At 43.8% G+C, this 23,531-nt stretch overlaps 1 protein-coding gene and 1 pseudogene across 4 annotated transcripts; both read right to left on the reverse strand.

Annotated features, from left to right (window-relative positions):
* Positions 1-337: 337 nt before the first annotated feature.
* Positions 338-22,417, reverse strand: ODF1 (outer dense fiber of sperm tails 1). 4 transcript variants are annotated; one of them, XM_043539233.1, is made up of 2 exons: positions 9,804-10,258; positions 338-1,196 (listed from the first exon to the last, which is right to left on the reverse strand). In XM_043539233.1, exons 1-2 carry the CDS (start codon positions 9,887-9,889, stop codon positions 881-883), a joined length of 402 nt encoding a protein of 133 aa, XP_043395168.1. In that variant the 5' UTR covers positions 9,890-10,258; the 3' UTR covers positions 338-880. The 4 variants fall into 4 exon arrangements, 2 of the variants coding, with proteins under 2 accessions (XP_043395168.1, XP_007056167.2); XM_007056105.3 differs by lacking the exon at positions 9,804-10,258 and adding an exon at positions 4,557-4,852; XR_006288401.1 differs by lacking the exon at positions 9,804-10,258 and adding an exon at positions 17,388-17,526 and having other exon boundaries at positions 1,059-1,196.
* LOC119565649 lies at positions 21,231-21,337 on the reverse strand (annotated as a pseudogene).
* Positions 22,418-23,531: the final 1,114 nt, after the last annotated feature.

Genomic DNA, 23,531 nt, shown 5'->3' on the forward strand with positions numbered 1-23,531 from the left:
GGAGAAGTGGTATTAGTGAGACCATTAGTGGAACACTATGTCCATGTCTTGTGTCCACACTTCAAAAATGATGCTGACTAATTGAAAAGGGTTCAAGAAAGAGCTATAAGAATGATTCAAGGTGTGGAAAATATGCCTTTATAGTAGGAAACTTAGGAAACTGTCTATTTAGTTTACGCAAAAGGAAGTTAAGAGGTGACTTGTTCACCTCTGCAGTGAAAAGATTTGATAGTCGATGGCTTTTTAGCAGAAAAAGTCATAATGAGATCCATAGGCTGGAAGCTGAAGCTACACATATTCCAACTAAAAATAACCATTAGAATTAGCCTTTGTTACAGCTTACCTAGGAATATGGTAGATTTCCCATCACTTGATGCCTTTAAATCAAGACTGCATGTTTTTCTAAAAGATATGCTATAACTCAAACAGAAATTATGGACTTGATGGAGGAATTATTGGGGGAAATTCTATGGCCTGTGTTATGCAAAAGGTCAGACTAGATGATAATAATGGTCCCTTCTAGGCTTAATCTCTGAAACAATGAGCAGTGGCAATGTCAGCTTCTGGAATTATGCTACACCTATATGGGTCTTTTATTACTTAACAAGTTACCATAGTTTAGTATTTCTAAACAATTTTTTATCTTCATATTGAATAATGTCCCTATTTCTTTTGACTGCTGACAAAGTCACAAGAAACCCTTCAAAATGAAACCAAAAGACTTGCACTCAAAAAAGTAGTTTTGCAGCACTATTGTTTGTTTCTAAACTGGTCAGAACAGTTGCCAACTTATGCTTAAAAGGTAGAGTTAAAAAACACCGGAGGAGGAGTTTGCACTATGTAGATGTACAGTACTACTGCTGCTCAGAGTCCACTGTCTTCAAATTAGACTCAGGAGGCAAGGAAAACACTTGCGTGGAGTTTCAATCTTCACCATACTGCTAGGTCCTACAGTGTACATCACCTCCTCTTCATGTACCCCTGGAGGCAAGCTGATCTCCTTGGTAAGGTTTGTGTAGTTGTATTCCTTCCCTCTTAGGGTCCTATGCTCCTCCTCATGTTCAGCTGACACTTTAACCTTCCCATCTTTCACCTTCACTGTAACTTCCTCTGGGTCAAACCCCTTAACATCCATCAGAGCTAAAAGCTTATGGTCATGGCATGAGTTCAACATCCTATTAACTCTTCTTCGAATGCTGTAATAAAAAAAATAAAACAAATTTAGGTCACCAAAAATAAAAAAAGTCACCCATTCATCCAGACCACCTTAGAAGCTTTGGTCAAATTTTTGAAATTCCTGTTGCTGAGGTCCTCTCCCTCAGCTACTTTCATTAATAATCAGAAATTTATCCCTAGGAAGTATCAAAGTGATTCTTTGTTGTGGGTAAGAGCTGAGATTACTTAATTCAGACATCTGTGCCTCTGTCCTGGTTTGAAATCATACCAAGAGGGATATAATAATGTCAATAATAAAAAATCCCATATTTTCATATGAAGTAGCTTTATCTAGACCTTCAACCACATTTGAGGAGTTGATCTAGGAGTAAGCTGGAACAAAAGGTTCAATTTCTAAGATATCTAATTTTGACTGAAAAAGACCTTGATAAGGAAACAACCAAGATGAAAAGATGGGAGAGAGATTTGGACAAATAAATTGATCCGGATGAGTGGGTCTCTGTGGGAAATGGGAAAAACATCTTCAATTTGTGCAGCACATAAAGAATTTTTAAATAAATTACTGTATGGATGGCATTTGACTCCAGTTAAGATCCATCATATGTTTTCTACTACAGAGGCACTCCGTTGGAAGGCTTGTGGGGAAAGAGGAATGTGTTTGTACATGTGGTCGTTGTATGCAGAAATTAGATGGTTTTGGGAGGAAATTATTAAAGACAAAATGCTGCCTTCCTGGAGATCCCCTGACTTGGTTACTTAATACTCCACTAAAGGATCTATACTTTAAACTGAATGACAAATTAATTTCTTATTGTTAGCAGCTAACTTTCTATGCCACATTATTACAAATGTGACACCCCCCCCGCCCCCGGAATTGTGGTATAGAAAAATATGGACTATCTTTGTAATAGAAAACCTCAAGTATGTACGCAAGAGGAGCACCAAAAAGAGGATAGGTATTTAGAAATTTGGTCACCCTTTCTAGCATACTCAAGAGAGAGGGGCTCCCCACCCAGCAAGACAAAATCTTTACCTGGTTATTTGAATAAGTAATATATGATGTAGTATTGTTAACATTTTAGTGTAACATTGCCTTAAAAAAAAGTTTCAAAAAAATTTAAAAAAACAGAGTTAAGATGAATTTTGTATACAGCATGGAATAAGAACACATTTATTTGACGACAAAGTAAATCCAAGTGTAGGGTCTATTCTCATATATTAATGGAGATAGGTTCATATTTTGATGCACGCTACTTGTGGAATTGGCTACACCATCAATGAACAAACATCCAGGTGCTTTGGTAATCGAGGGTTTGTGTGCTCTTCGGATGAGACAGCTGTGAAGATGAAGAGTTCTGTCACTCTTAAAACACAACAGCCAGCACTCCCCATTAGCCAATAGACACCAATGCACGTCCACTTAACAAATCATCCTAAATTGTCAAATGAATGGTTATAACTAATTACATTTTCAAGTGAGAAATTGTTAAATGTGATCTATACATGAGACACACTCTTCTGGCATGCACACACAAAATTAAATGTCTCCTGTGCAGAGCTAGGATGGTGGCTGATTGGACCATTAAAATAACAATTTACAATGTGAAATGACACTAATCAACCAAAAACATGACTCTCATTCAAACCATTTGCAAAATATCCAATAGAAGGTCCCAGCCTCAACTGTAACAAACTGAATGGGACATAAGATACCAAATTCAACAGATTGTGTGATGTCAGAGTATATAGGACAATAAACGATAAACTGGACACAGCAAGTCAGATGAGTTTAGCAGTTTATTACCAGTGTAGCCCAGCTCCAGGAATATTATTCCTATTCTACAAAACTAAGATGATTCAATTTAGCACAACATTTAGAAATCTATTTTTCTTCCTTTGTGAGTTCATGAATTCTGTGCTGCTGCCTCCTTGGACTTTCTCGTCAATCACTTAAGGAGACTTAATCTTAGGTGTATAAATGTTGTGGAAAAGGAGTGATATGATTGGAAACTTACAGCATCCATATGGGTTTCAGTGTTCTTTGAGAGAGGATGATATTTGATTTTTCTAGACCAAAATTCTTCTCTCATGTGGTGACTATAGTCAGAGCAGTGCAAGCAGATGCATAATGAAAATGTAGCCAATTTCAGAAACAGGGTGGCAAGGATTACACTATGGACCTGATACTCGGGCAAAACTCTCATTGAAGTCATTGGCCCAGATCCTGGAGCCCTCAATCTGTTTTTACTCAAGCAAAACTTCACCGGGTTTTGCATGAGTTGCAACTTCAAAATTTGATGTTATGCATCAAATTCTGACTCGAATTCAGCTGGTGAAAATCCAGAGTATCTTCGTGTTCCAGCACCTCCTCCAGCTCCTCCTGCAGCCTTTGGCATATGATGTGCAACGGGGCTGTGACTGCACTACAGCTATTCTAAGGTGGAGGAGCTGTTACAATGGAGAGAATCTAAAGCAGTCCCGAGGCTGCTCTCACTCCTTCTAGGGTTAGTGTAAAACCCAGCCAGGGATCAAGGATCACTATACAGCTCCCCGGGGCTTCCCTCTCCTCCAGCTCTGTCGCATCCCGTGGAGACTGAGCGCAGCAGAGAATATAAGCCAATATTCAATCCTCTGTGTGTACTGGCAGCATCACATTTTTAACTGGCAAAAATCAAAACCTCACCTCCAAGCACAATATTTAACAGAAGTTTAAATTTTGGGTAGGGAAAAAACTGCAGGTAAATAAGATATATTAAAATAATTTATTAATTAAAACCTACCAAAGTCCCCACCTCTTAATGAATATGCTTCTGTCTCTCTGGCAAAGGATTTCTTACCCCTTCTTGTTTCAGATTGCTCATTAACCTTTAACTCAAATGGCAAGTTTATCATTTATCACAGCTTCTCATTTAGAACTGGATTCTGATTTCCTTTATACCAGTGTAAATCTGGAGCGCCACTGAATTCAATTTCATAATAAATAATACCCAACTCTTAATAGATTGAGTTACTCTGGGTTTACAGTAAGATCGGAATCTGGCCCAAGTCTAGATCTATGTATTCTCATTTAGTTTTACACATAGTCTGACATTTAATTTGTTGCCTTAAATATTTTTAAATGATATCCTATTTCTTTTCCATAGGAAGACTACAATATTTAACACTCAGGCACTGCTTATATAATTATCTCCATACCTTCTAGACAATGACATTACCATTTTTTTCAAACTCTTACAGTTCCTACATTTCCCTGAAATTGAGCTTTGTCTATTATCCTGTTTACCCATTTCAACTTTACTCAAAACTCAGCTGTCAAATTCCTTTAATTCAATTTAAAGAGTCCTACTGGCTATAGAAGGCTAATAAATAAGCTCATTTACCTGTCCAGTTCTCGCTCTGCCTCCAGTTTTGCTTTAATGGCTTTCTTCTCCCAAACTGTGAGGCAGGATGGTGGATGGCAATGTGGATGTAGAGCACACAGGCAATGTGGATACGGGTGTACTTCACACTCACAGTGTGGATGCAGGTGTATATCACACAGGCAGTGTGGATGCAGGAGTGTATTGCATAGGTAATGTGGATGCATGTCCATCAGCCTTATCTGTCTCCTTATTTCTCTATCTGCCTTTCTCAAATCTCGCTTGGCATCTTCCAAAAAGCGACAGCACAAAGACATCTTAAAGCTTTAAACCATATTAGCGTACGAGTACAACTTTTGATAACTTGCACTCGTGTGAGAAAAAATTGTCTTGCAAGCTCTGGCCAGAAGTTAGTTTTAAAAAACAAACTGCAGATGCTTTAGCTATATTCCAGCAGTCATTTTATGACATCAGCAGCCTGCAAATGTGTCACAATCCTGCAGTTGGCATGGGAACTTCAATCAGTGACTGTCTCCCAGAAAGCTATTAAATGCAAAACACTACATGGATTAAACACTCTGGTTGGTACTTCATACCCACACAAGTTAGTCAGTTCAACATTTTGGTCAATTTATGGATTCCCCAGCAAGTGTAACTTGGCCCCATTGTACATACATATTATTTTGTGTCACTCTATATGGTGTCCGCTTGTACTGTTTGCTCTAATAGAGTATTTTCTCACTTGTAAAGTTTCAATCACAGTATTGCATTAATATAGTAATTCACATTTATTTCCTCTTTTTTAAAATACAACATATGAATCAAAGCTGGGAGAATGTGCACAGGTGTTCTCAGCCCTTATATAGGCAAAATACTCTGTGGATCAAATCCTGAAGTCTTTATTCACTTCTTAACTCAGACTTTACTCAATCCCCGGTGGGGTTAGATGTGCTACCTGAAGCCTGCTGTTGACCACAAATATTTATAACAAGGGATGGCACATTTTTTTGTAGTTTTTTTACAGCTGTTTTTAATGTTTTATTTTGTTTTCGTGCTTGCTGGTTTTGGCCTGCTTGCTGCTATGTTAGGAGAGTGGGAGCATTTTAAGGCTTTGTAGCTTTTTTGCTTTTTTAAACTTGTTTTTGTTTTTTTTACTTGCCCTACCAATTTTGTGGCATGTTGTTTGAACCATTTAACAGCCATGGTTATAGTTTGCAATATTTTACATTTTAAGGTTACATTTTTTGCCTTAGCCTTACAGACTTTATTTTATGTTTTTTCCCCACTATATTCTTAAAATTTATATGGACCATTTTTTGCTAGCAACCCAGCACATTCATACCTCATTACACTCTGTGGGGATTTGCAGGGAGGGATGAAGGGGGTTTTTTAGCTTGTAGTTTTTTGTTATGTTAGATTGCGATTTTTACAGAGGACAGCTTGCTTACATACCAGATCAGTAGTCTAGGGTTACCAGTGTGGTTACATGTTTGGCTGCATGTGTGTTTTTTGTGTGTGCTGCCCCAGCTCTGCGCAGACAGCTGGCACAGCAGACCTCGAGTGAACCGCCCAATGACCACAAGATCCGTTAAGGTACAAAGGCACCCAGCCAGGTTTATTGTTGACAAAGCACGGTAATAGCACCTGGCAGACTCTATGAGGATACGTATGTCCGTGATGATGCATGCAGCTCAATGAATGACAGGCCTTTCCATTCCCTCCTGGGCTGGGCCAAGACACTCTTAGAGGTGCCTTTATATACCCTGACACAAACCAGTTATGTACTGCCCCTTGGGCATAATTAGTTATTGCCCCCTAATGTGGCTAATTATTACCCATTTTTTGGTTAATAAGTTTAATTAAAACATTTTTATTAACATGGTTTAATTAAAGTATTTTTATTTACCACACTGTTATGCTAACCTTATCTTTTAGAAGGGGGTCAGTGTGTTCCTGTTATCCTGGAGGAATGTTTTTGTAAACATCCTTTCTATTGGGATGTTTTGTTACCACTCTTCTGAAATTTGTTTGCGTAAGTACTTTGTGCCGAGCACTTCTTAAAAATGTGTGTTTCTGCACTATCAGCCCTGTTCTTGTCAGAGTCCGTAAACTTGCAAGCAGGCAGAGCCTGATGTTAGCTCACAGCCTAATTTTTGCTACCTTTGCTTTATATTAACAAAGCTTGCCCACTACTATAGCTCAGGCCTCATATCTCAGGCTTTCTTCCTACTACGGTTGGCTTTATAGACCTTGGAGGTCCTGGGCCATTATCACAATTTGCCCCCACCTCTGTCTGTCAATGCCATATTTTTCCCATGGATGGTAATGCACATAAAGAGCTCTTAGGTCTTGCTCAATATTATTCATCCATGTTCTCATTGGCTGACCATGAAGATGGATACCCTAAGGTTGTTCTCCCAAGAGAGGCTTAGCTAGCCTGGCTTGTGTTGTCGTAATTACACGCCCAGCTCACTGAACTTGTTGGAATTTCAACTCAGTCCTTACTCAGGTCAAAATTGCCTCTGACTTCATTGCCTTCAGAGCCTCACGTGAGGAAGCCATGAGTTAAAAGTGTGAAAGGAACTTTGCCTGAACAGTAACACAATTACTATCCCTCTTAAAAAATTATTCCATCAATGTTCACCTCCTTGGTACTTTTGTTGCTTCACTTACCCCAATCTTGAAAAAAGAAAAAATGTAAATTAAAGAGAGATGTACTGTGTATGCTGATTTAAAGACAATGTGGTTATTGCTCAGAGTTACAGTGGATTGATTCCATTGTCAAAGTGGTATTTGAAGGTACAATGCAAGCACTTCTCTATGTATCTATCATGTGCTCATCCCTACAGTATCTGAAAAAGATTATGGCCCAGATTGCCAGCTATGTTACAGCCCCTTTATGCCAATGTAAAGCTAGGGAGTCCCAACCCCTAGTGAATATCTAGCTTAGGTGGATTTTTTATGTGGCATAGGGTTGGTAACAGCTCTACAGCCTAGGACGTGTAGCCAGGACATGGCAGGGTCAAGGGGGAAATGGCTAGATGCACTCCAGCGATTTTCAGCTGCCAGAACAGCCTGTTGGGGCTGAGGGCAGCCAAGTCTAAATTAGAGTATCCCTGAGGCTGCTCTGACTTACACGTAGGGTTAAACAGGGCCCTGGCTGGCCTGAGAATATGAAGACATGCAAAAGTGGCATCAAACCACTTTTGTCACCACCAGAGCCTATGCTGAGCACAACGTGACTGTAACTGAGAAACTGGCCCTTTTTATTGGTTATTTGGAGACTTTCAGTTTGTATTATTTGGAGTTCAATTATTTAGGTTTAATACTTTTGTACTAACTGGAAAAGGCTATTTGTTATTGTAAATAGTTTCCCATTTTTTGTATGTTAATGCTCTGTGCATGTCCTAGTATGGGAGGCATGTTTCAAAATTGTCAAGAATGTTCAGACAATGATGCCTTCATTTAGGAACTAAATCTATAGGAGTCATTAAGGTGGCTTAGTTCAGGCACTTAAGATTGAAAATTTTGGCCTTGAAAAATAAAATGATCATTTATTGTTTTCATGCTCATCTACCTTAGTGACCGGGATGTGGGTGGTAGTGCCTAGTGGTTGGAGCGCGAGTCATTAGTGTTAGAGCTGGAGTCACAGGCCAGGCTCCTGAGCCAATGCTCATAGCTGGAGTCAGAACTCAGAGTCAGAGGCCAGATCTGAAGCCAGAAATCAGAGCCAAGGGTCAGCATTGAGTTCCCTGAAGTGAGACAAGGCAGGGGCAAGACTGGGAACAAGGAACTACTGCAGCTGTGGGCAAGCATTTTGAGCAGTAGCTAAACTGCTGCTGGGATTAAGAGCCACTTTGCAGACCCTTCTTATCAGTCAGGCAGTGTAGCCAATCAGGCAGCCTATTATAGGCCAGCTGCATTTTTTTGGGTGCCTGGAGACTGGTTCTGATTCCTGACACTAATACCTAAATAGTTCAAATAATATCAGCTGATCCAGGTACTCCCCTTTGTACCTGACTTTTACAGCTCTTGCATCACAGGCTCTCTTACTCAAAGTATCACATCAACAATGAGTAACATCATAGTAAGAGTACATGATATTTCAGTCAACAAGAGAACAAGGAACAAACTGTATAACCCATTCAGAATATAGAAGCATTTATTTGAGATGACAGTTTTACCTTTTCAATACAGCAGTATGATGAATAGTAATGTCCATTTGCTCAGTGAACTTTGGAGCAACTTTCTGAAGCAGCATTATGATAAAGGTTTGTGAGTCACAAGCTGATGCCTTTAAGGACTTTTGCAACTACGATCTTCCTCATGTTGTTGCATCAGTTGTTGCTGTAAATGACACGTATGAGTCCTAATCTCAGCTGGATGCCACTAGCATTGTTATAGATTTGCCAGACTCACGGGGTTGAGGGGGGAGAACACACTGGCATAGCTAAAAGTAATTGTGAGCAGCATAACTCAAAGAAGGTTTAAAGCTAATGCTGCTAGTTAATTATCAGTCCACAAGGGTTTATTCCACTCTGCAGGGCATTTTCTAGCTCAGTTCTTCTAGGTGACTGAGCTAATAGCTCAGGAATTGCCACAGCCTAAGTCTATCAGATACTGAACATGCCATCTAACTGAAAGCCATTTTCTGCTGTTCTAGAATAGCCCTGCTGAACATGTTAAGCAGGATGGGAAACACGAAAGGACTCCTGCATTGTTAAGAAGTTGACTGAGGCCTTATCAAAAGAAGTGGAACATGTTCCTTTGAGGTGTCTGACAAAACATCCCTTTCCCCAGATGCTATAATGAAGGTGGGCTGATTGAACCTGAAGAACTGATGCCATATATTAATGATGGCAACATCAGAAAATTTCCCTGTAATCAACCATATGCTAGAATGCATTGACCTTGATGAGCATATTCAGAGAGGTGACTAATGTTAGGTGCCAGTGTTATAGGAGGAAGAACTGAAAAATGGGATAACAGAGTGGGCCTGCTTCCCCACTGTCCTGCACTGTGTGTTCTCACTTACACCTGTGCAAAGTGAGTGTCCAGGGCTATCTTTCTGACCCACACTGCACTCCCTCTGCACCTGGGTCAATCACAGCACAAGGTGCAAGACAGTGGAGAATTAGGCCCAAAGTGGTGACTTGATTTTCAAAAGAAAAGTTGTGTTTTTAAACCATTAAGGACCCACACAAGTTATTACTTTTCTGGGGTTTTACCCCAGCTTCAAGCACTTCAGGGAAACAAATGCCAGCTTACCATGGAGAGCTGCCACCTGATGCAAGAGTTTGCTTCTGAAGCCACTCACAGTTGCACCAGATAGAGGTGAGCCGGCCTCCTCCCATGGGCTGAGTAAATTGAACACCATGCCCCTGCAATGCTTCCAGACCTGCCAGTCAGATGACTGAGGGGGAAATCCTTGTCTAGAGGAAGATGAGGTGCAACAGGACAGCCCAAGTGGAGGAAAGTTGTTAAAAGCAGGAAAATAAATTCCTTGAAACTTTATTTTGGCTCTCAGAACTTCTTCCCCATTTTGTCCCTCAGGGCCTCATCTCAGGGATGCCTTCATTGTTTTAAAAAAAAAAAAAAAAAAACACCTCCAAATAGAATCTAATTTTTTCCATCAGTGCTGCGACTCCTTTCATCACTGCTGAGAGATGCACAATGCTCTGTTGGCTTCACAGGCTGTGTCCTCTGCCTCTCTACACTTCTGGCCTTTGCCACCCCAGACAGTGAAAGATCAGCCCTAAAAATCAGACTCAGCTGGAATGGGCGGGGGGGGGGCAGGGGACCATGGCCCTCCCACTTTTTGAAAGTGGGCAGGCCTGGCCCATCCTCTTTCCACCGCAGGACCCACTCCTACCCCTCTTCTTTCCCCACAAAGCCCCATGGCAGCTGGAGCCTGGCTGGGGAGCCCAGGCAGCTGTGAACCATCCACCTGCCTGGGGTGGGCCCCCCCCGACCAAGAGCAGTCTCCAGCTTATGTCCCTGCTCCCTGGGATCCTGCCCAGGGCAGGTGGAGGGTCTGCGTCTCCCCACAGCTGCCTGCACGGCTCTTACCATGACTGGGCTGCGGCTCCAAAGCCCCGTCCCCAGCTGGAGCCGGGTCGCAGGCAGCTATGGGCAGCCACAGACCCTCCATCTGCCCTGGGCCGGGGGCTGCTCTTGGAGGCCCCCCACCCAGGGGAGGGGCCTGGGCTCCCCGGCCCCACTCCAGCTTGGCCTGGGGTGGGGCCTCAGAGGAGGAGAGGAAGGGCAGGGGTGGGGCCACAGAGGGGACGAGGGCACCTAGGCCCCCCACTTTTGGAAAGTCTTTGCTGCCCCTGAAAGCTCTAACAATGGATGCATTGTTTGGCCTGCTAATTGTTTGTGTATTTTTAGAGTATGCCTGCTGTAATATGACCATTTCAAAAATAAAATGTATTTGTTTATAAAAGCCAAATACCTGTTTACATACAGATATTTTGTAACCGTAGTAAGATACTCCAGGGTGCAGGACTGAAATTAGCAACAGGCAACCCAGGTGATGGGCTGGGTGCCAGGCTCGGGGTGGGGAGGGGGGGGTGCGCCAGGCTCCGTGTGCTGTTTTTGTTGTTAGCGACAAAAGGGAAAAAATAGAAAGTTTGAAGTAAAATGTTTCAGGTATTCCATATGTGGATTTATTTTTCACTAATCTCCCAAAATGTTCTGGACATTTGTAGAATCTCATGAAGCCTTCCAGACTTTCCAAGACCTACATTTTTCTTGAACTGTCCTAGCCCTGGTCTACACTAGGACTTTAGGTCGAATTTAGCAGCGTTAAATCGATGTAAACCTGCGCCCATCCACACGATGAAGCCCTTTATTTTGACTTAAAGGACTCTTAAAATCGATTTCCTTACTCCACCCCTGACAAGTGGATTAGCGCTTAAATCGGCCTTGCCGGGTCAAATTTGGGGTACTGTGGACACAATTCGACGGTATTGGCCTCCGGGAGCTATCCCAGAGTGCTCCATTGTGACCGCTCTGGACAGCACTCTCAACTCAGATGCACTGGCCAGATGGACAGGAAAAGAACCGCGAACTTTTGAATCTCATTTCCTGTTTGGCCAGCGTGGCAAGCTGCAGGTGACCATGCAGAGCTCACCATGATGGAGTCCCAGAATCGCAAGAGCTCCAGCATGGACTGAACGGGAGGTACGGGATCTGATCGCTGTATGGGGAGAGGAATCCGTGCTATCAGAACTCCGTTCCAGTTTTCGAAATGCCAAAACCTTTGTCAAAATCTCCCAGGGCATGAAGGACAGAGGCCATAACAGGGACCCGAAGCAGTGCTGCGTGAAACTTAAGGAGCTGAGGCAAGCCTACCAGAAAACCAGAGAGGCGAACGGCCGCTCCGGGTCAGAGCCCCAAACATGCCGCTTCTATGATGAGCTGCATGCCATTTTAGGGGGTTCAGCCACCACTATCCCAGCCGTGTTGTTTAACTCCTTCAATGGAGATGGAGGCAACACGGAAGCAGGTTTTGGGGACGAAGATGATGATGATGATGAGATTGTAGATAGCTCACAGCAAGCAAGCGGAGAAACCGGTTTTCCCGACAGCCAGGAACTGTTTCTCACCCTGGACCTGGAGCCAGTACCCCCCGAACCCACCCAAGGCTGCTTCCTGGACCCGGCAGGCGGAGAAGGGACCTCCAGTGAGTGTACCTTTTAAAATACCATACATGGTTTAAAAGCAAGCATGTGAAAGGATTAATTTGCCCTGGCATTCACAGCTCTCCTGGATGTACTCCCAAAGCCTTTGCAAAAGGTTTCTGGGGAGGGCAGCCTTATTGTGTCCTCCATGGTAGGACACTTTACCACTCCAGGCCAGTAACATGTACTCGGGAATCATTGTACAACAAAGCATTGCAGTGTATGTTTGCTGGCGTTCAAACAACATCCGTTCTTTATCTCTCTGTGTTATCCTCAGGAGAGTGAGATATCATTCATGGTCACCTGGTTGAAATAGGGTGCTTTTCTTCAGGGGACACTCAGAGGTGTCCGTTCCTGCTGGGCTGTTTGCCTGTGGCTGAACAGAAATGTTCCCCGCTGTTAGCCACGGGGAGGGGGGAGGGTTGAGGGGGTAGCCATGCGGTGGGGGGAAGCAAAATGCAACCTTGTAACGAAAGCACATGTGCTATGTATGTAATGTTAACAGCAAGGTTTACCCTGAAAGAGTGTAGCCACTGTTTTATAAAATGTGTCTTTTTAAATACCGCTGTCCCTTTTTTTTTCCCTCCACCAGCTGCATGTGTTTCAATGATCACAGAATCTTCTCCTTCCCAGAGGCTAGTGAAGATTAGAAAGAAAAAAAAAAAACACACTCATGATTAAATGTTCTCTGAGCTCATGCTGTCCTCCCACACTGACAGAGCACAGACGAATGCGTGGAGGCAAATAATGTCAGAGTGCAGGAAAGCACAAAATGACCGGGAGGAGAGGTGGTGGGCTGAAGAGAGGGCTGAAGCTCAAATGTCGCGGCAGCGTGATGAGAGGAAGTAGGATTCAGTTCTGAGGCTGCTGGAGGATCAAACCAGTATGCTCCAGTGTATGGTTGAGCTGCAGCAAAGGCAGCTGGAGCACAGACTGCCACTACAGCCCCTGTGTAACCAACCGCCCTCCTCCCCAAGTTCCATAGCCTCCACACCCAGACGCCCAAGAATGCGGTGGGGGGCCCTCTGGCCAACCAGCCACTCCGCCACAGAGGATTGCCCAAAAAACAGAAGGCTGGCATTCAATAAATTTTAAAGTTGTAAGTTTTAAAGTGCGGTGTGGCATTTTCCTTCCCTCCTCCACCACCCCTCCTGGGCTACCTTGGTAGTCATGCCCCTATGTGTGTGATGAATGAATAAAGAATGCATGAATGTGAAGCAACAGTGACTTTATTGCCTCTGCAAGCGGTGATCGAAGGGAGGAGGGGAGGGTGGTTAGCTTCAGGGGTGGGGGGTTTCATCAAGGAGAAACAAACAGAACTTTCACACTGTAGCCTGGCCAGTCATGAAACTGGTTTTCAAAGCTTCTCTGATGCATACCGCGCCCTCCTGTGCTCTAACCGCCCTGGTGTCTGGCTGTGCATAAACCAGCAGCCAGGCGATTTGCCTCAACCTCCCACCCCACCATGAACATCTCCCCCTTACTCTCACAGATATGGTGGAGCACACAGCAAGCAGTAATAGTGAGAATATTGGTTTCGCTGAGGTCTAAGCGAGTCAGTAAACTGCGCCAGCGTGCCTTTAAACGTCCAAATGCACATTCTACCACCATTCTGCACTTGCTCAGCCTGTAGTTGAACAGCTCCTGACTACTGTCCACGGTGCCTGTGTATGGCTTCATGAGCCGTGGCATTAAGGGGTAGGCTGGGTTCCCCAAGGATAACTATAGGCATTTCAACATCCCCAACAGTTATTTTCTGGTCTGGGAATAAAGTCCCTTCCTGCAGCTTTTGAAACAGACCAGAGTTCCTGAAGATGCGAGCGTCATGTACCTTTCCCGGCCGTCCCACGTTGATGTTGGTGAAACGTCCCTTGTGATCCACCAGAGCTTGCAGCACTACTGAAAAGTACCCCTTGTGGTTTATGTACTCGCAGGCTTGGTGCTCCGGTGCCAAGATAGGGATATGGGTTCCGTCTATGGCCCCACCACAGTTAGGGAATCCCATTGCAGCAAAGCCATCCACTATGACCTGCACATTTTCCACAGTCACTACCCTTGATATCAGCAGATCTTTGATTGCATGGGCTACTTGCATCACAGCAGCCCCCACGGTAGATTTGCCCACTCCAAATTGATTCCCAACTGACCGGTAGCTGTCTGGCGTTGCAAGCTTCCACAGGGCTATCACCACTTGCTTCTCAACTGTGAGGGCTGCTCTCATTTTGGTATTCATGCGCTTCAGGGTAGGCGAAAGCAAGTCAAAGTTCCATGAAAGTACTTTTATGCATGCGAAAGTTTTGCAGCCACTGGGAATCATCCCAGACCTGCAACGCTATGCGGTCCCACCAGTCTGTGCTTGTTTCCTGAGCCCAGAATTGGCGTTCCACAGCATGAACCTGCCCCATTAGCACCATGATGCATGCATGGGCAGGGCCCATGCTTTCAGAGAAATCTGTGTCCATGTCCTGATCACTCACGTGACCGTGCTGACGTCGCCTACTCGCCCGGTATCGCTTTGCCAGGTTCTGGTGCTGCATATACTGCTGGATAATGCGTGTGGTGTTTAATGTGCTCCTAATTGCCAAAGTGAGCTGACTGGCCTCCATGCTTGCCTTGGTATGGCGTCCGCACAGAAAAAAGGCGCAAAACGATTGTCTGCCGTTGCTCTGATGGAGGGAGGGGCGACTGATGACACGGCTTACAGGGTTGGCTTCAGGGAGCTAAAATCAACAAAGGGGGTGGCTTTACATCAAGGAGGACTTCACGAAGGGTTCCAATAAGAAATGGTGCACCTAAGTTATTGTTCTTATTGGAACAAGGAGGTTAGTCTGGCCTCTGATTGATACATGGCTAGATTTACCTCGCTGCACCTTCTCTGTGAGTGACTGCAGTGTGACCTAAAGGAATGAGTCCCCTAGACGGGGGAGGGGGGGAAGAAAATGAGTACAAAACAAATCTGGTCTATTTCTTGTTTTGATCCACTCCATCTATCTTTTAGATCTTTGGCTGGCAGCAGACGGTGCAGAAGGTCTGCAAGCCATCCACATCTCATGGCTGCTCGGCAGAAGATGGTGCAGTAGGACTGCTAGCCATCCTCATCTCTTGCCTGCCTGGCAGAAGATGGTACAGTAGGACTGCTAGCAATCCCTATCGCCTGCCTGCTCACCATAAGATGGTTCAATAGGACTGACTGCAGAACTAAAGAGAATGACCTGGTCAAGTCACTCCAATTTTAGTCCCTGCGCCCATGTCTGCCCAGGCGCTCCTGGCCAACGTGTCCAGGAGCACCTCGGACATGACGATGACGGCTACCAGTCCTATTGCATCGTCTGCTGCCACAAGGCAATGGGTTGATGCTGCTGTGTAGCAATGCAGTACCACGTCTGCCAGCACCCAGGAGACATACGGTGATGGTTACCTGAGCGGGCTCCATGCTTGCCGTGGTATGGCGTCTGCACAGGTAACTCAAGAAAAAAGGCGCAAAATGATTGTCTGCTGCTTTCACGGAGGGAGGGAACGGGGGCCTGAGGATATGTACCCAGAACCACCCGCGACAATGTTCTAGCCCCATTAGGCATTGGGATCTCAGCCCAGAATTCTAATGGGCAGCAGAGACTGCGGGAACTGTGGGATAGCTACCCACAGTGCAACACTCCAGAAGTCAACGCTTGCCTCGGTACTGTGGAAGCACTCTGCCGAGTTAATGCACTTAGAGCATTTTCTGTGGGGACACACACTCGAATATATAAAACCGATTTCTAAAAAAAAACGACTTCTATAAATTTGACCTAATTTCATAGTGTAGACATACCCCATACTGTTGTGAGCCATGCCTTCGCAGGGATATAAGGGGTGGGGCGTTGCCAGTCAGTGAGATATAAGAACCAAGTGAAGAGAGAGCCACCTGTGATGTTGTGAACCTGGTTTTATTGTGTAATTGTGAAAGTGTACTTGTGTTTTAAGACTTGGTGTGTATGTAGTGACTAATCAAGGACATATTTAATCAGATGCCAGAGATCTCAAACCTCAATCTATGCGACAATATAAAATAGTGTTACTTCTTTTGCCATGCTGAACACAATATTTGAGGACTTTAAGACTGAGAAACATTGACTTTTGCTCTCACTAATGCTTTGTTTTTCCTGATTGAAAATAAAGATACCCCCGAAGAAGCCTTCAGGTGCTCAGTATTGGAAGCAAAAGGTTCAGTTGCAATCTAGTTTGTAGCAAGGGGTAAATCGGATGGGAAATGATTTTTTTGTATTTGCTTATATATGGCATGAATAAATACAGATTTACTGATCCCTGTCATATAAGACGATAAATTTGCATGCTAGGATGAATCATGCATGCAAATTGTGCATCAGAGTCATGAAATGGGCTACAAATGTAAAAAAATAAGGTATTAGATAGGTAACAAATGGTAGGGGGTGGAGCGCTGAAAACACTCTTCACCTGGGGTGCCATTTGGTCTAGGGCCAGTCCTGCCAAGATGCGTCATGCTCAGGTATTGTCCCTTCTTGGGTGGTTACTGCACTTAGACTAGGTAGCCTGAACCCTCTAAACTTTCCAGGGATAGGACATTCACAAGAGCTCAGCAGTGTCCCAATTCTACTCCCCGTTGAGCTCAATGGTACAGATCCTGTTGACTTAAATGGGAGCAGAGTTAGGACAGTGCTGAACTCTTCTGAATATGCCACCCAAGGTTCACAACCTTTTCTCTTTGAGAACTCCACCCTCAAAATCTTGGACCAAATTCAAAGGCAGATCTAAGAGAGTTTAAGTCTAGAGGGAGCCTAAATTGGAAATTTATGTCTTCTTTCAGCCCCCCCACCCCAGCATGTATATTGCACCAGTTTAGACTGATATACTCACCACCACTGATCAATATCTAACTTAAACCCCTCCTTACACATCGCCTCTGAATTGGCTATTCAGAGGATAAGAGCATCTAAACTGCTGTAACCCATCTGCTGAAGGTCCAGAAGAGAGGAGCATAGCAAGAAAAGCAACTAACAGGAGGATGTAAGAAGGGCATGAGGCCATATTCTGCAGGCTTCTCCATATGTTACTTACATCTGTTTATATACCAACTTACTGAAATATAAAGAAGCTTATCAGTTTATGACAGTCTTACAGAGCACAACGGTGTTGGACACCCTCTTACCCTTTGCTTCTGAATTTGTAACTGAATGACTGTTTGTAGCAGTAGGTCACAACTGTCTCCTTCTGGAGTGTGTCCAAGCTGCTCTTGGTTGGCCAGAGTGGTTGTTGCACTCCATCCCCTTTGAGGATGAGTGTTTAGTTCTTTGGCTGACAGAAAGAGAGAGTCAGAGACTGAGTTTGGGTACTGAAGTTAAGAGTCATATGTTGTGTTACTGCTAGACTGCATGGCCATCACAAAGACCAGATATCTCAGGCAAGAAGTTTACTTCCTTAGCAGAAGGCAACCTTCTCCAGATTATGGCAGGGTTTTAACGGGCTTTTCCTGAAATCTACTTGTGCGAGTGGCAAAAAAACTTAAGGGATGAACCTGCTCTTGGGAAGGACATTTTACTACTGCCCACCATGGTTATTCCTTTGTGACTAATGGCCAAAATAGCATCAGACTAGAAGATTTCACAATAGAAAAGTAAACAGTATCTGAGTACATCTGTGGCAATGGACACTCACCTGTTGATAAGACTCTCTAAAGTTGGCGTGCTAATATTTTGCCAGGGGCCTCTGTCAAGGACAACATTTATTTGGTGAAAGAGGTACAAAGTGATCCCATTGTTTACAATGTTGCTGTGAAATTCTCGAGTTTAGGCCAGGTCTACACTACAGATTTATATTGGTATAACTACGTTGCTCAGGGGTGTGAATTTATATGGACCTAACCCCACCATGTAGACAACACTATGCTGGTGGGAGGTGAACTACCTACACCAATGGGAAAAGCTCTTCCATCAGCATAGTAGCTTCACCTGAGCGCTACAGCTGCCCTGCTGATGCAGCATTTTATGTGTAGACCTGCCTTGAGAGTCACCTTTCCCTACTGTTTGAAGCATATGAATGACTATTACTATAATAGGTTTCAGAGTAGCAGCCGTGTTAGTCTCAAAGGTGCCACAAGTACTCCTTTTTTTCTTTTTGCGAATACAGACTAACAAATTTATTTGAGCATAAGCTTTTGTGAGCTACAGCTCACTTCATCAGATGCATCCACTGAATGCATCCGATGAAGTGAGCTGTAGCTCACAAAAGCTTATGCTCAAATAAATTTGTTAGTCTCGAAGGTGCCACAAGTACTCCTTTTCTTATTATAATAATAGGGCATTGTAAATTTCTGTAGTACTTTGCATACATCGAAAGATAAATGTTTTCTGCCCCAAAGCCTACAATCTAATTAGGACAAGACAATTCAGGGTTAACTTCTCACTTGTGGGAGGATATTATGTACAGCTGTGGTCAAAGAGGCAACGTGACTAGAAAGGGGGCCTGAGGAGCAGCACAGAGAACCAAACCATCTATGTGGACACACTGCAACCTGTAGGATTTCCTGTAGCACGTGTTACTCTTGTTTTTCCCAGCTATTATATTAGTTAAACGTCAATGTTCAATGCTAAAACCACAAAGAAAACAAAACTGTTAAGGTTATTTAAGGGGAACACCTGCCCACACAAACCCTTCAAAGTGACGAAATGTAGAGTTAATGTAAACTTACTCAGTACACCATAATTCCCAAATATCACATTTACCAGAGTCACTCGCCCCTCCCTCTATATATGTTCCATCACCTCCAATATGTACACCAGCACTATGCATGGACCATACTCCCTGACTTTGCGCTATAACAGAAAACCTTAACACTGATGTTGCTGAGGTAGAGTTAACTGTATGACTTGTTATTGTCTCAAGGCTGGCTTTGCAACAAATCTAAAGAGAGAGATAATATTATGATAAAAATCACCCTTAAAATTATCCACAACATTTTCTGTATATATTATTCAAAAAATTATAACTTCATTCAAAGACAGCCAGTGTGTGAACAATCCCCGTTTCTTCACCTTTCCGACTTGGATTTTTTTCTGTTTAAAATTCTAACATTCTCCAGCATCTTTGACTCCACTTGAAAGATCCTGTCAGGAGTTCTGTCTCGCATAGTAAGATTTTGAATAATTTATTTCATACAGGAGGTTTTCTTTGCCAAGTCATATCTGAAGCAATGAGATCTAGAACAAACCATTCAAACAAAGTACTGAGCTAAATCTTTCTGACAGAATCTTAGGGGTGCAGCTGGCACACGCTAATTTTAATGAAAGAAACTGAACAAGTGAATGTGTTAAAACATTGCATTTGTGAATGAAAAAAAATCTCAAATGCAAAAATAACTGGAGTTAAACCTGCCTTGATTCATTTCAATAACTGGGACTAGGTACATTACAACACATGAGGCCCAGACTCAATGAGCCTGGCACAGGCAGGTAAACCCTACATCCCTATTCTAGCCTGGGGGAGTATTCCCCATGAAGGGGGGCTGGTGATCTCATCCTCCCTCAGCATTCTCATGAGGAAGAGGAGCAGCATTAGTGTACAGCCAGGACTCCACACGAGCCAGTAGAAGCTGCTATGGATATGCTGAACCAGCACATCTCCTGCCATACCCCCTCCCAAACAGCACTGGCCACTTTTTTGGCTAGGCGGGCTCCCCACCTGTTATACGCTGCAAAGAGTGATTGCTGGTGCTTTCTGCTGACAGTTTCCTCATCTGGCAGATTTTCCATTTAGCTAGACTCACTCCCTCGACAAGCAGAATCTAGCCCGTAATACTTTACTCAAAGGTCCTGGAACTCTGGGCAACCACCACTGCATACCCAGAATGATTCTTTACGGCTATGGAGTGCTACAGTGCTTAGAGGCAATGGGACTGAATGAAGAGTGCTGTGGCTAATGTACAAGGACCTTTCTGTTGTGAGTTTAAGCCATGAACAATAAATTAACTATTTTTTAAAAAATGTGAAAATAATTGCCTTAGCCGTGTAACTTGTTACATTACAGCACATGTTGCACTAAATAAATTATGAAATGCTGCTTAATAAAAAGGATAGTTTCTTCATACAAGATGTTTTTACGTAGCATGAGAATTCCACCAGAATATGTCTTAAGCTCTTACGCAGTCTAATGGAATTCATATCACTTATTGTGTTGATGATTTGAACTATTCCACATCTGAAAAAATGAAATGCTTCTCTGTGGCATCTTGGCACCTGCCGCAATATTCAGTCAACAGTCCACTGCACGGCGTGGGGGGACTATTACAATAACCAGCATCAGCAACAGCCACAAAGTCATTAGGATCATATGATCCTGGTCAGTTTCCCTCAGAAAAAAAGATTCCACAAATAAAGCACTGCTATTTACAGTCCAAGTGCTACTCTTTTGCTGTGGATAGCAGCCTTACCCAGATAGAGGAAAAGGAGGAAATGAAAATTAAGCAGGTTTAAAGTCTGGGATTTTCAATATTCAGCCTTGGACAAGTGCCATGAAAGAACTGCCAGAGTGAGGGACAAGGGTATCCTATTGACCGTGCTTTAAACCACTGAAAAGCTGAGAATCTCAGCTTGCCAAATATATAAATCATTCCCTTCTAGCCCTGTCAGGTCATGATATAGCTAACAAAAAAAAAAAAAAAAAAAAACCACCCACATGATTCTAATCATCATCTTCCTCTCCCCCCACCTCTTCATTTAAAATATTGGCAGTCACTCTCACAAACTACTAAAATTACAGATTACTATTACGAGATGAAACTCCACTGAGTTCAGTAGGAGTTTCACCACTTACACTAAGTCTGGGTTTGTCTCTAATGCTTTAGGCCTTTGAAAGCTGGAGTTCCAAGATGCTTTGACATGGTATAAAGCATGGGTTTCTAGTTCTAGCAGTTCGGACATCCACACTTAAACCACCACAGAAGTGAAGTGGAAGAAAAGGAAAGTTGGGGTTTTTTTTCCCCCCTTTTTTTTTTCTTAGCTTCACCGAAGTGAAGCCTCAAAAAATTAAATAGAAACTCATAAATGTTCCTCTCCACGGAAATCTTTAGTAAAAGGCGAAAGATCTGAAGAGAAACCAGAGTATATTTCAGAATACTACAACTCTAAGTTCCCATCTCTCATGTCCCTCCAGGGCTAGAAATGCTGGAGGCTAGTACAAATGCTTTCAGACAGAGTAGATATTTCTAAGCACTGGCCCTGAACGAGTAACCAGACAGAAAAGGCTGAAGGAGGAACTGAGAGGGAACAACCTTTCTTTGCCTGGATTGGAGAGCAGGGAAAGACAAAGAAAAGGATACAGCAGAAATAACAGCAGTTGTCCTAAGAGCATGCAACCAAAGGTTAGATGTGAACTACTAAAATAAATATTTGGTAGCCCACTGGACTACTATACAACAGACCAGTTTGTTCCCTCCTGCAAACCAATCTAAAGGGTTTGGTTGAAAACTTGAAACCTGTTAACAGACATCAAAGGTGCTGATATTTTTCTAATTGGTGGTCCATGAAATGGAGCTCTTGTGGGGACTGAGATCTTACTGGCCATTAGAACAAATGCCCATTATTTATTTGATTGATAACTTAACAAATGATTGTAACCTATCTTGGGGCCTTGCTAGATTTAAATTGAGACATTCAAATCACAAGAAGAGAGACCAAAGACTGTGCTCCCCTGCGGCTTTGCCAGTGAGTCAGGAAACCAGGGTTTAATCATTTGGGAAGGCCTGGGAAAAAAGGTAATATTTGGAGGACTGTAGCAAGGCAATGACTCACCAGCATGGCACCTCCTGCTGGTTGTCCTGGGAATTAGTTCTCCAGCCTCTGGAGCACCCTCTGCAGGCTGGTGTCTCACCTGCTGCTGGCTCCCATGTCCCTCCCAGACCCCGGTGCCCCTCTACATCAAGGTTCTACCCCCAGCAGTAACCCACAGTCTGGGTCTCCCCACCCAGGGGAACCCCCAACCCTCTATCCCCACCTTGCCTCAGTGGCTACTGCCAGTTACCATCTAGCCCCCGCTCCCTGGGGCAGACTGCAGTCTGTAAACCACTCATCATCGGCAAGGGGGGTTGGACCAGCTGCCTCTGCCTATTCCCAGGCTACACCTTTCTAGCTCCAGTACCTTTCCTGGCCTTTAGCAAGGCCCAGAGCTCCCCAGCTCCTCTGGCCCTTCCCCAGCCCTGCTCCACTCCAGGTACCCTTCTCTCCCAGGCAGCCAGGTCTTTCTCTCTCCACTGCTTGAGAGAGACTACCTAAGCACACAGCTCTCAGCCCTTTTATAGGGCCAGCTACAGCCTGATTGGGGTGTGGCCCCAGCTGTGGCTGCCTTCCCAATCAGCCTAGCCTTTTCTCTCAGCCCCAGCCCTCTCCAAGGGCTGGCTTTAACCCTTTCAGGGCCGGAGCAGGGGGACTGCCCCGCTACAAGGAGTTTCTAGACATGGTCCTGGTTGTGTTTGATCATATATCTGCAGAGAGTGAATTCTGGAATTGTGGCCCCACTGCCAAAAAGCTCTGCCACCAGCATCCACAAACTTCCTCTCTGTCACCAGCAAGTGACCTTTAACGTATGTCACATAGCTATATGTTAAAATAAATTATAGGAGGAGAGCCCCCCAAGCTCCTACATGGACACATGTTCTGTTGGTGCTTGGATGACATCTCATGCAGCACCTCCCCTCCACCACTATGCTTCTTAAAATCCTGGGGGAAATAGCACAGTATGATTACCATTGACTAATAATTCTTCGTAAAATAAGTTAACACAAGGGTATCCATCATGCTGTCACAGGCACATCCTGAGGACCTGAATTTGGAATATCTTTTGTGGCACTAAACATTCCAAAGTCCTCACAAAGTACCAGTCTGAGATCTTTATTGATGCTGCCAACCAACCTTTAAAGTTATGAATGATGACCTGAGTTGGAAAATGTGGCTGAATCCACTCTCAGAACTGGGCTGTAGGTCATAAACTAAACCAGAGTGTAGAGCCCTGAGTAACCTGCAGCACTGTATTCACTTTATTGCTATCCCACGTTACAGGCTGGCAATATTTTTTTCCTGTCTCCATAGCTGTGTGGAGTTTTCTTCAGAATTTTGGTATTTCTTGCTCAACTTGCACTTGCACAAGATGGACAGGGGCGGAGGGTGATGGACCGGATGATCTAATAGGTGTTTTCCATCTCTTACTTTTATGATTCTTTCATAAATATCTACGTGGTAATAATCTTTACTGCTCCATCATAAGCTTTGAGCAGAAGTATACACCTGCTTTGCTTTGTTAAGTG

The sequence above is a fragment of the Chelonia mydas genome, chromosome 2 (assembly GCF_015237465.2).
Source record: "Chelonia mydas isolate rCheMyd1 chromosome 2, rCheMyd1.pri.v2, whole genome shotgun sequence".
NCBI lineage: Eukaryota > Metazoa > Chordata > Testudines > Cheloniidae > Chelonia > Chelonia mydas.

Excerpts from the sequence above, each read along its gene's own strand:
- ODF1 (XM_007056105.3), bottom strand. The coding sequence starts at position 4,852 with ATGTCTTTGTGCTGTCGCTTTTTGGAAGATGCCAAGCGAGATTTGAGA. Across the intron at positions 1,197-4,556 it reads GCAGAGCGAGAACTGGACAG|CATTCGAAGAAGAGTTAATA; the intron begins GTAAATGAGCTT and ends TTTTTATTACAG.